Source organism: Colletes gigas, unplaced genomic scaffold, assembly GCF_013123115.1.
Source record: "Colletes gigas isolate AHSC1104 unplaced genomic scaffold, ASM1312311v1 Colletes_gigas_Sc00004, whole genome shotgun sequence".
In the NCBI taxonomy this organism is placed as follows: domain Eukaryota; kingdom Metazoa; phylum Arthropoda; class Insecta; order Hymenoptera; family Colletidae; genus Colletes; species Colletes gigas.
In genome coordinates, this window is record NW_025106633.1 from 7889136 (window position 1) to 7908636 (window position 19501).

A 19501-nucleotide genomic window follows, 5' to 3' on the forward strand; every position below is an offset into this window, starting at 1 on the left:
AACTACACCGTGCAAAAGATGATCGGTGGTGGTTCGTGTGTCGCTCCCGCGGGACCTAACGGCGCGGAGACGTTAGACACCGGTCTCCTTCACAGCGCGCGCGAGGAGGAGACGCAACGTGGTTGTTTCCACGGTGAAACGCTTCTTACCGGTGGCGCTGCGCTCCCCCGGCCATACGTTACGCTAAGGAGGCGAAACAGCCTAGCGAGATACACTCTTATTTCACCGGCAGCCGCGAGCCACGGGGACGATGATAAAATCTTTTCGATAATTTATACGCGTGCCCTGCTGGGACGACGCGACGGAGGACGTGTACTTGGTGCGAGGTCGTAAACACTGAAGAAAGTGGCGACGGTTCGAGGACGAATCGAGACCGATTCAGGGAAGGGTTAACATCTTAGGCGCGGCGAGACTGTTTCTGTGTACGGCAGAGTTCGACACGAATGACACGTGAACAATACAGAAAATGGTGTTCTCGAGTTTTCGATGATTAAATTATAATTTTTCTTAAAGATATGACACACAAATTTTAACAATTTACTTCAACAATTAATAATACAATTATGATATGTTCTTTGAACATACGATACAATTTCGTAACGATCATTTGATACAAACGGTGAGCGAGTGAGCCACTAGAATGAGCCACTATGGTACGCCGTTGACATCCACGAAAGTCACCATAGATGGCGCATCGTGCCTAAGAGGTTAAAGAATACATATATCTCGCGAAAGAATCGCGTCGTTTTTCGGATTAAAAATTCTTCGTCTGGTTTTCAACGGGGGGGAAACGCATTCGGGCGGGCTCGTACAAGGATATCGCCTAACAAACCTCTCGGGTGTGCCTCCGTGGCTATATTTACCGACTAAACGTGCGCGAGGCTCTGCATAGGTACATCCCCGCTGCGAACGGTTTTTTTTTTCTCTCTCCCTCGTCGCCCCTCTCGCGTCCCGGGCCGCTGTTTCCTTCCCCTTGTGTTTTTCTGCGTCTCTTCTTTCTCCGCGAGCCCTTTTCCCGTTACGTCCTATCGCATTCTGTTGTCCCCGTCGCACGGAGCTCTCGCACAGTTCATTTCTCTTTCTGGCCGCGCCGTTGTCCCGATACCTCTTCTCTAATTTTTACATTTCGTGCCGTTCGCCCTGCTCGCTGCACTACCGGGCCGCGTGTTCTTCTCTTTTAATTTTTCACCGTCTCGCTCTTTAGATTTTCCTCCCTTTTAGTTCTCCCCGTTCCGCCGCCACTCCCCTCTTCACCCCGTCGCTGTTTCTGGTACATTTACACGGCACGCCCCTCACCCCCCGCGTCGCCCTACGTCTTTTTCTTCGGCTCGGTACGAGTGTACTCTGCCTCTCGCCACTCCACCCTCTCGCCACCGTATCCGCGGCTCGTGTGCGCGCGCAGATGCGTGGGTGTCGACGCTGGTTACACTTTACAGGCGCCCGGTGTTCGACGGTGACGCAGATCGCCTTAAGGACCGTTTTCAACGTGACACTGATCGCCAAGTTCAATATCGACTATTTTTGCGCCCGCGTCGGTGATCGAGAATCGCCGCGGGCGCGATCACCGTAGCGCCGCGTTTTACCCCCCGACGACTTCGCCTTAAACTTCGCGTATCTCGCGAGCAATTTCTGTACTACTATTAATACTTGAATCATTTTTCGCCCTCCAGCCACGAGCGCCGTGTACACCAGTGTCTCGCCCAAACGAACCAAAGTTAATTCAAAGTTATAAAGTATTGAGTTAAATTTAAATTTGTCCATGGTTATTCCAGTGGCGTGACCTTAGAATGGCCTTATTTTTAAATCGCTAGATTTTAATGGATCTTTAGCGTGACCGCAACGATTTCTGTTCGAGGGTGGAATAAAAAAGTAAGACGTTTGTATCGAACAAACTATAACAACAAAGAACGTCGAGAGCAGAATAACTTTAGAATGCTTAACAATTGACCCACCTTGTTTACAGAGTGTACAGTTTATTAAAATCTAAATTTTTAACCGATTCGAGGTACATAAATCGTGGGTTGTAAATCGCGTTCTGGTAAAATTTCTACGCGCCGTATTTTCCGAAGGTGAAAGTCGTCGGTGGTTTACTATGGCTGGGTTTGTCGAAAGGCGGAGATATTCTCTCTCGGTGCACCGATCCTCAATATCCCCGGGGGACGATTTTCGTGTGTGCCAAGAGGGTGCCCCGGGAAAGAACGCGGCCGATAAAAAACTCCGCCAGGTGCACACCACTCCGTAGAATTCGAGAACAGCAAACAATTTGATATATATGCCTCGGGGCCGGCGGGGATATTCGACGGGAAAGGTCGAAGGTCGCCCGATCTACGCGAAACTAGTTTAACGTGACTTTGACGCGATGCTGCTCGCGTCGTAGCGACTTACGATTCATAAAACTCCTGAACGTGCTCCCGTTTACGAAACGACGGAAGGAAAATTGCTGCAGGTCAAGGAGATGCGCCATAACAAAATTACTGGACAATTTTTCCTCTCCTCCGAAGCAATGATTTTCTTATTTGACCTCGAGACGGTTGGCGAGGCGACGTCGCTGTTACTTGGAGCGTATTAGGCGAGATTAGGTTGATTAAAAGATGGACAGTTTGACCTGACAAGGTTGTTCAACCCGGAAATTAAAAAAGTTTAGAACTTAGAGCTACTCGACGCTGAGCATTACCGATGGTTTGCTGAGGTTCTCCCGATGAAAATGAGTCCAAACACGACCATATTCGGACTACTTTCGATTTTACGAAAGTGAACATTTTTAAAAATCGATTCGAATAACGTGTAGTTCAAAGTAGTCCGACCATGGTCGTGTTTGGACTCATTTTCATCGGGAGAACACCAGTAATCTATCGATAATATTTTCACTGAGATATTACAAAATTTGGTGGTGCACCTTTGTCAGAGTATCACCAATGAATTGACCAAGCTCTTCCGGTGAAAATGAGTCCAAACACGACCATATTCGAACCACTTTTAATGTACACATTATTCGAATCGATTTTGAAAATGTTCAATTTCGTAAAATCGAAAGTAGTCCGAATATGGTCGTGTTTGGACTCATTTTTCTCGGGAGATCCTCGCTGATCTATTAATAACATTTTCGTAAAGATACAAGGAAATATATAACAGTGTTCGTTCCACGATGCTGTCCTATCTAGATACTTGGCGCGCGTTCTTTTTCGCTCCTCGTTATAGAAGTTTCAAAAATTCTTTTCGCCTCGTTCCACGATATCGTAAACCCTCCCTAACACCTTCAAACTACGTTCCAAGTTTCGAGCGCCCGTGCAGCCACGGACCTTCTCGTTTCCCGTTGCAAACTTTCAGCCATCGTCGCGCGAAAACAAGCTGTACACGTTTCGAACGGCGTCCCTCCCGTTTCCGTGTCAGTTTAATTAAACTCCCGCGCTAAGTGTGTCCGACGCAACGAACCCCAGCACACGCTCGACGTCCAAGAAAATTATCAAACGGCTCCGGGACACCGTATTTTTCGTCAATTATATCGACGGCCGAGGGGGATGAGACACGTTGGGTGGGAGGGGATCGCCAGGATCGACGAATAGGAAGCGCCCCGGGCTGGACACGCGTCGCATTTCCGTCGAGCTCTTTCGCCCGAAATGGTAAAATACGAAAATTGGCTGGCATTTTGAGCGGGATTATTGGACACGCGACACGGCGCAGGAAAACCTGCCTACGGTACACGTGTGTAACCGTTTGAAAGGCGCCTACGCGGCCGATATCGATTCGTACGGAGTCCGCGAACGTTTTCGAATCCGGGGATTGTTACCCCCCACTCCCCCGCTCGCGGCTGATATTTACGAGCCGCAGCTGTCCGATCGCGTCTACAATTTACTACGCGCATCCTGTGCACCTGCGTTTTTTAAATTATCCAACGAAATACCCCGCGGACAGTATTACCGTATGACAGGAATTATTCGATCGTATTGTACACGGGCACGATTATTTATCATTTCGTCGGCCCCGTTTTCGCGTTTCACCCCGTTACCCCGTTAAATACGTCCTGATGCAAGGTTTCGCGGCAGGAATTTCGAGAACATTTGTTTTTTTGCAAATTTCTTTTGAAATTTGGAAAAATATACTGTTCTAGATTTTAGCAATTAAAATAATACTCTGACCATTTTTTAAAATTTTTCAAACACTATTTTAATAATGGTCGAATTTTAGATACCTTTATTTTGTACCTCTGCCTATCTTCCACAGTGTGGAATTATATTTACGTGACAGACTAGGATTTAAATTTGCAAACTGTTGTATTGAAATATTTTTTAATGTGAAGACTGTAAAATTAACTTGATTTACCTTTGTTTCGTTGCAGATGAAGTAGACGTGATCGGTTATACGAGCAACCAGTCGGACACCGATGATCACAGCAGCGTGCAGAGCAGCAGCGACAGTGGCGTCGCTATGTCCACCTCCAGGCTGACCCTTTCCGAAATGATGGACAACCTTTAGGTGAGCGAGTATACATCGCAAACAAGATTCCTTTCGTTTCGTTTTTCGATTCGACAACCACGCACGACCATTTTATTCTCTGCATATAATACATACACGTATCTTATCTGAAACAATTGTTAAAATTTTACTTTAAAACAAAACATTAATTCAATATGCAGACGTCTTATCTGAAACAATTACACTCATTGAAATTTTATTTCGAAGTTCAAAAAAATAATTTATTCGAATACCCGGATTATTGATCGATCTGTACATTTCAGTTACCGATACGAGGATCAAAAGCGTGCAATTTTAATTAAAGAATCGCGAGGGAATTTTGTGAAAAGGGGGGGCCGAAAAACACAAAAGACACGGATCCGTAACGGCCATTTTTAATCCTTTGTCCGAGTCTGAAATTACTTTTCAGTATTTTCGCGCCTGAATGCGTGACGTTTTCGACGACGCAATCCCGCTTCTTGTGGACGGGCCACGTTTGATAAAAATTGCGAGTTTCACATTTTTTTGTACCCCTGTCCCCCCGTCGAGGACATTAGCCTGTATTCAGAATACGTTGTCGAGGACTCGAGACGGCCTTTCAACCGGTGTTTTTAGCACCAATTACATTCTGAATGCGACTCCAACAATGGCCGCTGGTCGTCGAAACGTTTCTTCTTTTTTTTCTTTACGCCGACGATGTATTAAAGTCACGTTCTGAATTTAATAGCGTTAAAAAGCTCGAGTTGAAAGGGCATCTTTAACGGCACCTGCTGAATGGCAGCCATTTTGCGAACACGTGTGACGGAACCTTATAAATGCGCGTCTTCTCCGTACAAAAGACTATTTTTTAATTTTCTCGTGGCATGTTTGAAAAACGTTCGAGCTGCTGTTCGTTTCACTGTAAGTTTTAACTTCGTCGTATATTTTGTGGAGTAATAAGAATTTTGGAACATTCAAAAAGTGGTATCGGAGACTAGAACAGCGCTACAAAGTTAATAAAATGCATGATATATTTTCGAAAGAAAACGCAATTCAGACACGGGCAAACGATTATTAAGTTGAAAATAATCTGCATACTTCCGCGTGATATTTATGGCACTATGTATTCATATATTCATAGCATTATACAGGCCGGACCAAAAATGACGGTCACGCCGGTTTCGATATTCCATAAAACATAGATTCCCGCCGGGTAAAAATCTGGAAAAGTTCGTTAAAATCGGTATACGGTGGCTCGTAAGCGGCGCATATTTACGGACACATTTACGGGGCGTGGGATGTAAATCTTCCTTTTCTCGCGAACCGCGGGGATGAACGGGCCGCGCGGGAAAAGGGAGTAAAAAAAACAACAGATCCTCGACAAATAAATTCTCACGTCCGTGCCTCCGGGCTGTTTGCAGACAAAGAGATGGCGCGGTGGCGGCGGAAGAAAGCGGAGGGAGAGCACTTGAGGGGGCGGAAGACGACGAAGAAGCGGAGGGAACAGAACACGAGAAGGAAAGGTACCGACGCGAGGGCTTGGACTGCGGAAGAAACGGGAGACGGGGAACAAGGAACAAGAAAGGGAAGAGAAGGAAGAAAAACCCGTCGTAGCGTGCCAAAATCGACACCCATCTCTGTCCAGAGGGTCACCATTTTGGGGAACATTCTGTGGAGAGAACGCGGGGAGGACTGAACAACGCACCGCGAACGACGGAGAGATATAGAAACCGACCAGTGCCAGGAGGACAGCGAAGGAGAAGAAGAAGACACTAGCGACGTGGCGGGAAGGGAAAGCGTGTCGGGGCAGGAGGCGCGAGAGTGCAGCGGCGAAGCCAGAGCGATGGGAGAATACGGCGTGTAAATTGTCGAGTGCCGACGAGTATTGTACATATTTTTAAAGGGAGACCAAATTTATTGGAAGCCTTGGGGCACGGCGAATGCGAGTAAATAAGACGTGGGGATTAAAGGTGTCGGATTCCGAGCGTTTCTTTCTCTCAGATACGACCGAAGAAACGTCAGGGATCGATCGGAGACGGCCAGAACGAAACGCGGGTGTACCCGTCTGCGACCGATCGATGACGAGACACGTGGCGGGTTTGGCCCCAAGGACCGGTTCCGGTGGTGTGAAATCGCGGGCTTCGTTGCTTCCTCGACGATCGTCGCGGGATTCCCCCTCCCGTTAACCGTAGTTCCCGGTTTCGAGATCGAATTTTTACCCCGGTTACAAGTTACGGGATCGCCCCCCACCCCCCACCACGCGACCGTGTTTGGCATTCGCGTTCAGCGCGTAACCCGCGTCGACTCATTGGCCTCGTCTCCGGGATACGAATCGCTGTTGGCCCGCTTTCGAGCGAATTCCCGGAACCCCTCCCCCACCAAATTTTGGTTGCTCGAAAACGGGAACTAACGTGCTCGATCGAGGGAGAACGGAAGCTTTGTCGTCCCGCTCCGCCTCGTTTTTCCCCCGCTCGTCCGGCGGAGCGGACGTATTATTTTTTTTCCTTTTTTTCTTTTTACTTTTGCGATCGTCTTTTCATTGGTATATATTTCGTTGAAACGCCGCGCGACGTCGACTTTGTCAAAGACGGAAGCACGATCGTCGTCGTTCGCGAAGAGGAAAGCGCGCGATGACAAATTAAAGCAACGTTTTTACTCATTTTGGTTTCGCGTGTTATCGTCGTTCGACGTTTCGCGGGCTGTTTCGAGAAGCAACCTGCTCGCGAACGCGGGCGCGAAATAAGAAGAAAAAAGAAAAAAAAATGGTAAAAAGAAAAAAAATCTTCGGTTGCGAGGAGAACTGGGAACTGATGTACAGACGGGACCGCGAAAGATCTGTCCCGGGTGACACGCGACCGAACCAGATCTGTGAACAGTACGATCTTTCATCGAATCGAATCGTTGGGGGCGGTGCCACCGCCGCGGCGGGCGGAGCGATGGGCGTTCCTCTCGCGCCACGCCTCCCGGGGTCGAGACGCTCGCGGTCCCGTCTGTACCCAGCAGAGAGATCGGAGAACCAGTCGATCCGGACAAACGTTTGCCGCGCGTATCGAATTGGCAAAATCAGGGACGAGGGTAAAACCCCGAAGGGATCGTTCGCCCTGTGAAGGAAGGAAACAAAGGCGGTTAATTGCGAACGAGCTCGCCGCGACGGATTTCTTCGGGAGCCCTGCGGTTTTAATTAACCGAGCTGAGAAAAAAAAAAATACACGATGAACACGCGAGTAGTACACGCACGTACATTACACACGCAACCACTTCATTACGCGCCGAGAGCCAAGGGGACGGAAGCAAAATCGACAAAAAAAAAAAAAGGTACACGGCTAATGTAAGACCACACAAACACACAGACACACACACACACACACACACACTGAGAGAGAGACACTTGCGTATACGTTTTTCGGAGACGCGCAGTTACACACGATCGTCGCTAAACGACAGAACAGAAAATGGGTTGAAAAGAGAAAAAAAAAGTAACACACGTATACGTTGAACGGTTAAGTTAATTAAGAGAGAGAAAGAGAGAGAGAGAGAGAGAGAGAACCCTCTGTGCGCCGCGAAACGGCGGTGAAGAAAATAATTCTTATTATCTTATGGTATAAGTAACGTAAAGAAAAAGAAAAAAAAAAAACAAAAAAAACATCGTTTCATTGTAATACACATTCAAAGAGTACAAATTCTGTAAGTCCCTCGTTGGGCGTTTCGAGGCTGTACCACCTGTTGTTGTTACGTGAGATCGCGTTTCTTTTTTGCAACAACGCCACTTTCTTCGCGTCGAGGGAACGAGACGTAAAACGGCGTACGCAGTCCAGGGTGGGCGGGGGGAAGGGGGCGTGGCGGCGAGCGAGGTAGAGGGGAGGCGCAGCGCGTTAAAACGGGGAACAATGTTTCTGGCGCGTAACGGTGGAGTCAGACGGAGGAAAGAGAGCCAATTATGGGGGAACGTCGTACGAGATAACGTTTCGGAAGGAAATAAGGTCGTGTACCAAGGGTCCAAAGAGCTCCGAGAGGGAAATCGATCGATCTTTTTCCGCTACCGATACGACCGGAATAACGCCTGTTACACAATGGCTGGCGACTCGGTGATCAACTGTCTAGTTGGGGCTCCGAGTCTCCACTTTGCGGTTCGAGTGGGGCTCTGCTCTCCTGACCTAACGGGGTTAGGGTCACCAGCTGTCCGTCGCTGAAACGATCGAGGGTCTCGTATCGAGGAACATTTTCGAATTCGCGATATTTTCACCAGCCTTAACCAGACGATCGTCGGCCGGTTTCAAGTTACCAAAATGACGTCAGAAGACAATCGTCCGTGAACGATCCGAGACTCTCCGTGTAACAGGACCGTCGCTGGGAACGACCGTGACGCTCTCGGATCGAATTAGCGGGGAACGGAAAGCGGGCGGGGAGAGAAGAGGTTCGCGGGCTAGGTTTACGCAGACCAGATAGACTGATTACCAAACGTAACGAGTGATCTCTTGAAAAAAAAACAAACGGTTTAAACGGCGTTAGTTTGTAAGAAAAAATAAACACGAAAACTAAAACAAGCGTTTACCTTTTCGGAATAGGACGATTTCGACGGTTGGACGAGCCTGAATCCGTGTTTGGGGGAACGTTTGAAGTGTTTTCTCGCAGAGGGTACCCTCGATGAACGCGCGCGCGCGCGTGCGCGATAACAAGTACCGGCGGAAGCGTAAAAGATGCGGCCTCGGTTGGAGTGCGGGTCCCAATCGGTCGGAAATCTTTTTGCTCCGCCCTCGTGACGCACACTATGGCTACGAAGAGATCTGTTCGGGTGGTGTCGAGTTCGATTCCTAACGCGTGACAGCGAAGCGCGGGTGTTCGGTTCTGGAACGAAGGCGGGTCCTTTTCGTCACGCCCACCGCTCAGATTTACGAACGGTGTCATCCATTGGTGGGCGAACGCGACGAAGGCGTGGACTGGCGGTATCGAGACACGCCCCTTTTACCTCACGGTGCCACTCGGAACCGAACGTTCGCGCTTCGCGCTGTACCAGGGACACGAGGAGGCAAAGCGTCGGTTTTACATCGCGAGGATCGTGTCTGTTACGCTTCCGATGGTGAACGTGTTTCGATGACGCATGATCTCCGAGAAGAGAGCAGAGATTTGAACGATCGACGACGGAGAAGTTCGGTTTAAATTCGACGTGGGAGGAGGGGGCGTGACGGTCACGTGAGGCGCGAACGACAGCCAACGGGGCGACCGGCGGGGGCGTTGCCCGTGGACAGGGGTCGGGTCTTTCGACGCGGCAAGAACGAAACGGAGACGGGAAAGGCGACGGATAGACCCCAAATCCCACCGAGAGAGCGACCAAGCCGAATGAAATATTTTCAGCAAGGCAAGCCGCGACTTTTTAATATTAAACGTAATGATACTCCCGCACGTCGTTGTTGTATCAACAATTGACCTTATCTATAGTGAAACGCAATCATATTGGTTGTTGCAGAAGATTTACCGCGGCCGACACATCAAATATAAAATGGTGGGATTCGGGTCGTACCGACGCACCGAAAAGATCCACGCCTGTCTCTCGAGGCGCCACGGTCTTCGAGCTTTATTTATTCCATGCGTTTCGGGGGTGTGCGAGCGCGCGAATTTTTCGCGGGAATTTTTGCGATCGTCGCGATTTATTTTTATACAAAATGACGGTATCTCTTTTCGTTTCTTTTTTTAAGTCTTTTGTTTTCGTCTTTTGTATCGTGTTAAATTGCGTGTCGCGCGGCAATCTGGAGTTTCTATCGATCGACTGGCTCCATCGACGATCCCCGTCGTTGGATGCAGCTGGAGAGGGGGGGCGGTTCACTCGGCGAAAGACACGCCAGATTGATGAATCGTCGCGGTTTGTGTCCGTTCGTAGTAATTCTACGCGTTTCGACGAGTATCGTGAACACGCGTTGGTTGTCGTTCGTTATCCAGAGTCGGGGGGAGGGGGGGAGGGGGGGGGGGGGGTGAGAAGGAGTTTGAAGGAGGGCGACATTTCGCACGAGAGACTACGCCGTTGACTTTTCGCGAATCATTCGTCCAGCGACGAGGTGTCTTTTCTTCTTTTTTTTTTTTTTATTTTATCTCGGGGGCGGGGGTCTGACGGGTAGAACGATAAACAAATTAAGAAGCTAAAGAGAAAAACCGTACGGGCTAAACGAGGGAACCACCACAAAGCAAACCAAAAATTACAAAAAAAGGCAAAAAAAAATTACAAAAAAAAAAACATACAAACACATATACACTTCACACGCATACAGAAGAAGAAAAAAAAAATGAACAAAAAAACAAAAAATAAATAAAATAATAATAACATAAATTACACGCAAACGTTTACAAAGTAAAAGAAAAAACACGAGACCTGTTTAGAAAGAGGTCGTTAACGGGAGGGATAACGAGCAAACATAATTAACATTTTACAAAATAAGAAGTTTCATTAAGTGATTAACGATGAATGTCTCTTGAACGTGTAGATTGTTGATGAACGCACCTTCGTAAGTTATATTCCTTTTCTTCTTCTTCTTTTTTTTCTTTTTTCTTTATATTTCTTTCTTCTTTTTTTTCTTTTTTTTCTTTATTTTTTTCATTTTTGTCTCGTAAAACTTTTCGTTTCGTTTCGTCGTTGCCATCCAGTCGTTGTACGTGCCGTATATCTCATAAAACGATGGATTTATCGTTTTTGATCTGGGTTCGTAGTACCTTGTAGCGAGATAAAGATGTATGTATTCTATATATTAACAGGGACACACTCGCCCGATGTATTGCAGCGCGGCTTTCCGGCTCGAAACGAACGGAAAACACAAACACATACACGTATATATACACACACGTATATATATGGAAATCAGACGATACCGAAGCGCAATTACGAGAATAAAAAAAAAAAACAAAAAAAAAAAAAACCATGTTCTTCAAAGCGATACGACGGGGCGCTCGAGGATCTTCACAAACCACCCCCAACGTATCTTTGTTTGGCTTCTTCCCTTCGACTATTTAACGACAGCCCAACGATTCGAGCGAACAAAATTGCTACTTAAAGAAACAAACGTCCTGGTTAAAAAAAATACTTTTCGTCGCGAAATTCAAAATTCAAAATTCAAAATTCTCCATCGACGAAGTATCGAGCGCCTCTGAACAGAGAAAAAAAAATAAAACGAAAAACTAATCCGCGTCCGCACATTCGAGGTTCCGTTTCAAGATATATCGGGCCAGTCTGTTCCCACGAAAATGTGATATTAAAATTAACACGAAAGGGATAATACGGGAAGCTGAAACGGAGGGTGGGGTGGGGGGACGATGTAAAGGTTGGTGAATCGAAGAGGAAATTTAAACGACGGATTTTGTGGCAGGGCGAGGAGTCGGCGATAGAGAAAGGGGGGAGGAGGGGTGGGCGTAACGGGGAAGATCGATGCACCGATGCATGCAAGGAAGCCGGAAGACACGTGTGAAAGAGAGAGATTGAGGGGAACCAGGTATACAGGGGGATGAAGCGTGCATGCGTGGAAGGGTTTATTGCGTATGACGGTTCGGGTACAGATCACAACAGCAGCAATATGAAATGATGCAGTATTGAGCTGACAAAAACGAATGACAAAAATAACAAAAAACTTGTTACTCCAGCCGCTAGAAATAAATGTAAGATGTAATTCAACAGTGGTATGCAACGCTGCGTTGATTTCTGGGCTCGAGGGGGCCGCGAGGCAGCGTGTCAAGGTCGTCGGAGTCGTCGTTCGTACATTTTTTTTTCTTTCTTTCTCACTTTTCGTTCCGAAGCCTCGAATCAACTGACGCGCGACGGGGCACGCCGTTTTGTGCACCATTCGAACCGACCTCCGCGTGACCCCCGTCGGGTTCCACCCGCGGCGTCCCGCGGCCCCCGTCGAGACGGCAGCGCGTATCACGCGGCCCTCAGTCTAACGTTTAAGGAATCTTTTAAGTAATACTTGATCGATAAATTAAAATAAAAATAAAAAAAGAAAGCTAAGGAGATACAAATATGAAATAATAATGAAAAAAATGGGTGTTATTTTTAGATGTCTATTAGATTATCAGAACCAGAAAACTAAAAGATAAAAAAATGCTTAAATCATAAAAACGAATAAAAAAATGAGAAAAACCTACTATTAATACTACTACTACTACTACTACTATTACTACTACTGCTGCTACTACTTCTACTACTATTACTACCGTACTTGTAATAAGGATTTAAAGGAACATAGGAACTTAGTTGATGCGATTTCACATGATGCAACTTTTTGAGAAGAGCGTCCCTCTTTTTACGGAATACCTGCGCAGGACGGGCCCCACGCATCGCTCGTGCCAAGGCTCCGTCGCACCCGATTTTCTATTATTTTTTTATTTTTTTTTTATTTTCTAGCGACACGAGAACGCGACGAGGCTCCTTTCTTACGCGCGACCATTTTCTTCACGAACGGTTGGAAACAAAGAACAGCGTACAAAACGAACGGGAGGACACGCGATCGTCGATAACGGATAACTCGTTTTTACCGACGGAGCTCTCGGGACGTGTCGCGCGCAGTCCTGTGCAGGTGCGGCTAATAATTGTGGGCGTGAAAGGGACGAGGACGACGAATGTACGGACGACTTCGTTTGTTTCTTTTTTTTTTTTTCTCTCTCTCTCTATCTCCCTCCCGAGGAAGCGTCGTGTCGTCGTCGTCCCCTTCCGTCTCGCGCTCAGGGACACCTTTTTCCTCGAGACGTTTTGCCGCTTTCATTGTTTAGATGATTACTATTTAACGACAAAAATATAAAAAAAAAAAAAGAACGTACCGGGACGATCGTGACGTGGCGTCGACGGGGGCCCGTCACCGAGGGTGGGCTTTTCTTTTCAGGAACCAAAAGTTACAATACAAAGACGAGGTTAATGAGACGAGAGAGAGAGAGAGAGAGAGGGAGAGAGAGAGAAAGATGAGCCAACGATACGAGACTCGAGGATCGTCGCGAGCGAGCCGCGACTCGTCGGTTTTTCAACGGATAAAGCGGTCGCCGGGTCCTCCTCGACCCGAGACCCTTCGACGCCCCGTCCATCCGGAGGAACGACAACCTGGTCGCGCCCGAAGAGCCTTTTCTCGGGACAAGATGACGCTGGGTACGAAAGCTAGCGATGGGAACGAGAGACGAACCATAGGGGGCGGAGCCTGAAAAGCGGGGTGGCGGAGTCGGCCAAGTTAGAGGGGGCGGGTTAAAGCAGAGGGGAAAGGTTTGACGGGCGGCGACGTTGCAACGGCGCAATTGCCGCGTGGCGATACTCCTTCAGACGAAAAGTGCGGTCCTTTTCTCGGTCGTTGTTGAGCCACGTAAAGCTGTCAGGAGCGGAGAATCCCTCCGGGCCGGGTCTGGCGAGGGTAACGAAGAAAGGAGGCGGAAAAGGTGGCGAGACACGCGGCCTGCAAGACGATCCTCGAGGAGAGCGAGTTGGAGACGGCTCGAGAAGGGTAGGCAGCGACGCGAAAGGACGAAAACGCGAAAGTCGGTCGGACGAAAGGGGGGGATGACCCACGATCAACGAGAATTTTTGCGGAACGGTGCGCGGAGGATCGAACCGGGGAGTGTGCGCGATACGAACACTCGGAGCGATATAGACGCGAGTTCGGAAGATCTGTCCTGGGTGGGCGGACCCTACTCGCCGATCGACCCCGCCCACGCGACGTCCGCCGCTAAGCAGAATGTATAAACGGTGTCAACGTGACGCGCGGACGACTATAGAGCGCACGAACAGTCTACTCGGTCGTTTTTTAACCTTTTTGGACCGTCTGTGTTATATATATTTGATACTGTACATTTACAATTTGTCCGAAAACCGATCGAAATGGAAATCATCGACATTGCGAAACTAGACCGAAAAACCGCGACTAAAATTCAGTTCCAAGAAGGTTAAAACTAAACGTCGAACAATTTATTCACGCTTTTCTACGAGAAACGTCAGGCTGCTGGGGCAATATATACGCGTGGAAACGCGAATAGCGAGTAGATCGTTCGTCCGATATCAAAACCAGGCGCGTCACTGGGCGGGGCCCATCGTCGGGGTGGGCGGGGTCGAGCTCCCCGCCACGCCCTCCGGGGACAGAACACTCACGCCTTCGTCTATAGCAAGACGACGATTACGAGAGAGAGAGAGAGAGAGAGAGAGAGAGAGAGAGAGAGTGAGAGGAGCCACGTTGAGCTCTCTTGTCGCAATGAGCATTTAATCAACGGTAGGGAAACGCTTAGTGGACTTAATCTTAGGAAGCGAGCCGATGAAATAAAAAATACTGTGGCGAACAAAGAGGGGGGGAAAAGGTTCGTTTCATAAACCGACTGCGGGCAATCGTAACAAATAAGCCAGTTTGGACGATTTTCGACGGTGTCGCGCGAGAAGAGAAATTTTGTCGGGGGAGTGGAAGGGGGAGGAGGTGGAGGGAGAACTCGATGGTTTTTTTGGAGGGTTTGGAAGCGAACGTACGAGAGAAAATACGACGCGTTCTAAATATTTAAAGAGGTTAAGAGAAAATGGTGAACAAATGCGAAGGGGATGTTGGGTTAGGTGCGTGTCACGGTGTCTACGCCTGAAAATCGCGTGCGTGGACGTGGACGCACGAAACGGGTGGCGGGGTTGAATTAAACAGGAAACAGGGAAGGGGAGGTATGGTGAACAGCGACGAGAAATAAGAAATGCGTGTATTTGGGGGATGCGTGAGGGTGAAAGATGCGAGAAAACGGAAACGGTGAAAAAATAAGGGTTGATTGGGCGATAATGGGATGCGTAGCAGATTAAAAGGCACGTTCTATCAATTTGTCAATAATTGTCATGATTCGATGGTCGATTGGTATGCCTATGATTGAACCTCCATTACCAGGTGGACGTATGGAAATATTCTTAATATGATTCAGTACGATTCTTATAATTATTATCATTATTATTATTAATTAATTAATTGATTATCATTATCGATTATCATTAACAGTGCGAGAAGTAGGAATATACCAGACAAACAACAGAAAACAATTCATAATGGAAATAAAAAAAAAAAATGAAAGGCAACCACTTATATATTATTGTAAATATTTACTTGTAACTGCTATTCGTATTGCAGAGGTTTTGTTCTCTCAACAAATGATTTCCTCGATTCTGCGGGAAGAAAAAAAAATGAATAAAATAAAATTTGTGTATTATTAAAACGTGTCGTTTGTTTATTACCCGCGCCCTCTAGCGTCGCGAATGTATAGGCGGGAGCGCGAAAGATTTGTCCCCGGTGGGCGGAGTTACGTTCGGATGCAACACCGGGTTGGACCGTCGTCAAAGTGGGCGGAGTCGAGCGGTTCTCGCGCCACGCCTCTCTGAGACGAATACTCACGGTCTTATCTGTACATACTTTCCATCGCTCGTCTGAAATTCAATTCGACGCGCTTCTTTCCATTTTTCTTTGCGTCCCTATTCGCGAACGAGTCGGGAATCGAGATTGTTCCCGGGCCAAAGCGAATTTCTGCATCGTTACGCGAAAGAGATAAGGTTTTATCCGACGCGCGAGCCTCGATTCCGTTTTACGCGAAAGATCAAACACGATACGCGCGTTCCGACGCCATCTTGTGGATTTATAACCGTATCACAGTATTGATTTCTTACTTGTGGCAAAAATTACGGCACCGTGAGTGGACGTTCTTTACCGCGAGACGAACCTTTTAATTTGTTATGAATCGCAGTCAAAATGCGGGAACAAAGCCGTCTGCGTCCGAGGATCCATCTTCCCGGTAACAAGGATTACCATTGGGTCTCGATGGATAAATGGTCGTCGATTCGTCTCGCGTTCAAGAAACGGGTTAATGGGAACGGAGAAACGTTATGGATCGCGCGATGAATGTTACACGATTGCGTATAAATTTTTATGATCCTTAATATAGAGCTTTTATCTCCATCGTTCTCTGTTGAAACGTATATTTTTCTTTAATTAAAATTAAAAATTTATTGGCTGAATGCTAGAATTCTATTATATACTTTCTTTTGTTTTTTATGTTCGGCGCAATTTTATAAAAATATACGCAATACGAAAACTTCGAATTTGTAATAAAACTGTTAAATAAAAAAAGCAACCTGAGTTAACATTTTCAGATACATTTTACTCGTCGAAGCTGAGAAGAAAAATGGTACAAAATATAGGTACGTAAGATTAAAAATGAATTTTTGTAATGAAACAAATTTTTCATTTCACCCGAATTTTCCACGAAATTTTATTTTCATTTCGTAAAGTCGCGCACGATTTCGTTGCTTCGCTAAAGTCAACCTTCGATCGCGATTACAGTTTTATCCGGGCTCCCAATTGGAAGAAAAACTCGAGAAATGCACGGACGGGAAAAACAGCGATATCAAAGTAGAAACGAAACGATTCGAAACAGAAACGAGACTTCGTCCGCGACTTCGATCGCCAAGTAAAGCATCTACATTGTGTCCCGAGCGTATCCAACGAGACCTCTCTATGCAAAGACAGAAAGACGTCGACGGGTACGGCGTGCGGTAAAAATGTCGAAATCGTCGGGCATTTCTAGAGGAAATAGCATGCAAACGGGGCATCGTGCAAGACTGAGGCTATTCGAATAGTTTACCGTTTGAATATTTCACAAATATTACGTCGCGAACGAAATTCAAATATTCAGATGCACGTTCGTGTATTCTAACCTAAAAACTATACGACCGTTGTTATTCAAATAAAAAAGATATACACCGTAATTGTGGAATGATGTTCGAATAATAGTAAAAAATATTTAGAAGTTCAAATTTTATTTGAATATTTGTCAAGATATCCGAGTAGTAAACTGTCGGAACGGTACGTGTCAGAGTAGCGGTCGTGGTCGACAACGCGAGAGGTGGAAGAAAATGAACGCATGACGTCATACCGCTGGCACTCGAAGAACAGTTTACAAAGCGACCAGATTCAGGGTCCTGTGACGCGACAGAGGTGAAGTACGCGTTGCTACGCATCCAACTAATTACGAGCAGCTCTCACGATCGGCCCTTCCGCGACCGAAATCCGGCCAACCTACGTCCTTCGCTCTTCGGCCTCCGGGCGACCGAGTTTCATAGAACCATGCATCACGAGCGCCCGGTGCTCGACGACACGCAGGCTCGTTTCCGCATCGTCGATACACCGTGCTTCATAGCACGAGTACCCTTCGGCCAAGGACGAATCTACATTCGCGAGGGAAAAAAGAAACAAAGTCGACGACGAAAACGCGAAGGAAAACGAAGAATGGCGGATCACTTCGCTGGTAAAACGACAGAAACTAACCAAACAACGTGAACGTACGATTAAGATCAAAGTTTGATACACTCGACGTGCAATTTTATAGAATTAGTCGGTAATCACTTACGACAACATTCTACCGTGAGATTCGACAGCAGTTTTTTCAACTGTTGTCAACGTCACTAACTTATATACAGTTGTAATGGAAAAAAAAGTTTTACACGCCTCGGCTGAGAGTTGTTAGACGCGAAGAAATTCGACTCTATTTCCGCGTTTAAAAAGCAATGAGTGTGTCGGTGCTCTGGATGAATTTTAAATGCATCACAATGCTAACTCTAACTTCGCGTGTACTTGAACAATTATAATTAGAGCCAGTGGCGCTCTAGAATGGAAAAAGAACATTACCGCGCGCGGAACGCTAAAGCTCTACGATCGCGTTTCGTTTGCACGCAAAATTAACATATTTTGAGCGGGGCAAAAGCATTCGAGGAAATGAAAAATAAATTCCAAGAATGTTCTCCCCGTTTCTTTCTTTTTTCGTAATTTAGATTATGAAAGCGATAAAAGTACGAAGCTCTTTACTTTTAATGTGCAAAGATAATGCACTATAAATATATTAAAATCGCCATACCAAATCTCATGACTTTCTCGTATAAATACTGATACGTTAAAGTGTATAAAAAATATAATTACCTCAGTTTCCACGCTGCTAAGATGTAAAACAAAACACAAACATTTGTACACACATTAACTATTCATATAACATTGTTGGACACAGGGCACCTCAAAATATTCCCCTTTATTATGGTCGATTATAAACAAACTTAAATGATTTCCCAAAATGTTTTAATAAAATGGCCCAATAGCGTTGAATATATAAATATTAAAGTTACGTTGCATCAATAGCGATAATTATGCATCATAAAAATGGGAAAAGTAAACATACGTGCATCCTCCTGTAAACACACTTGACCAATCACTCTGAAGTTGTCCCGTATGGATGTCGAAAGGTTCGAGAGTATCGATTGCATTATGGCGCCACAAGACGTTGCTGTTCTTCCGGTTTTCCCCCATGTACAATCCTGAAATATACAAAACAAATATCTAAGCTTATGAATTCATATGTATTTATTAAATTTACCACACCAATATGAAACCTTCCTTTAAATGCAAAAATATAATAATATTAGGAAAAAACATGTAAAAACGTATGTGGAATGTAGTTAGTAACGTTTGGATTGCAAATAGGAAAACTGTACGTGTCTTCGAATAACCTGAACTTGTTCAATGTTATCCATTCGACAGTCAAAACAAAACTGACCTGCAAGGGTAATTTATTCAGGCTTCAGGTACTCGAAGGACGGAAGAGTGAGAAAGAAATTCTACGAAAGCCTTGCAATCGAAAGATTCATGACCATACAATGTATTATTCTATTTACCGTATTTAACTCTGCCTCCATTTAGCAAAATTTTCATTTCTGTATACTCTCGATACATTGTTGCTAAAATTCTATTGAGATTTTTGTTCCATTTTCGTATCCATAGGAACGTCTCTTTGAAGCAGAGTTTGTAAAAATTTCAAAAATACTTGTTTCAAACCTTGTTATATAAAAATTCTATTCGAAACTAATATGAAAAACTTTTATTCTGAATAACCGTTACAAAGAACATCAAAGTCGAACGACACTATGAAACAGCAACGTGCGTCAAGTTAACAATTGACAATCGCGTGGAAATTCTGTAACTGATTGAAGTAGTCATTGAATGTTGTAGGATATAAAAATAAGTAATGTTCAAGAGTTGATGAATTTTATATGCCTTCTGATATTACA

General features: G+C 46.0%; 1 protein-coding gene across 3 annotated transcripts in view; it reads left to right on the forward strand.

The window, feature by feature from the left end:
- The window catches only part of LOC122405272 (max dimerization protein 1-like), a 185590-nt gene extending 174025 nt beyond the window's left edge, over nucleotides 1-11565 (forward strand). For all 3 annotated transcript variants that reach the window (XM_043409875.1, XM_043409876.1, XM_043409877.1), the window contains exons 7-8: nucleotides 4337-4473; nucleotides 5853-11565. In XM_043409875.1, the coding sequence (XP_043265810.1) occupies nucleotides 4337-4473 (137 nt within the window). In that variant the 3' untranslated portion in view covers nucleotides 5853-11565. The remainder of the gene's footprint in view (nucleotides 1-4336; nucleotides 4474-5852) is intronic.
- The last annotated feature ends 7936 nt before the right edge of the window (nucleotides 11566-19501 follow it).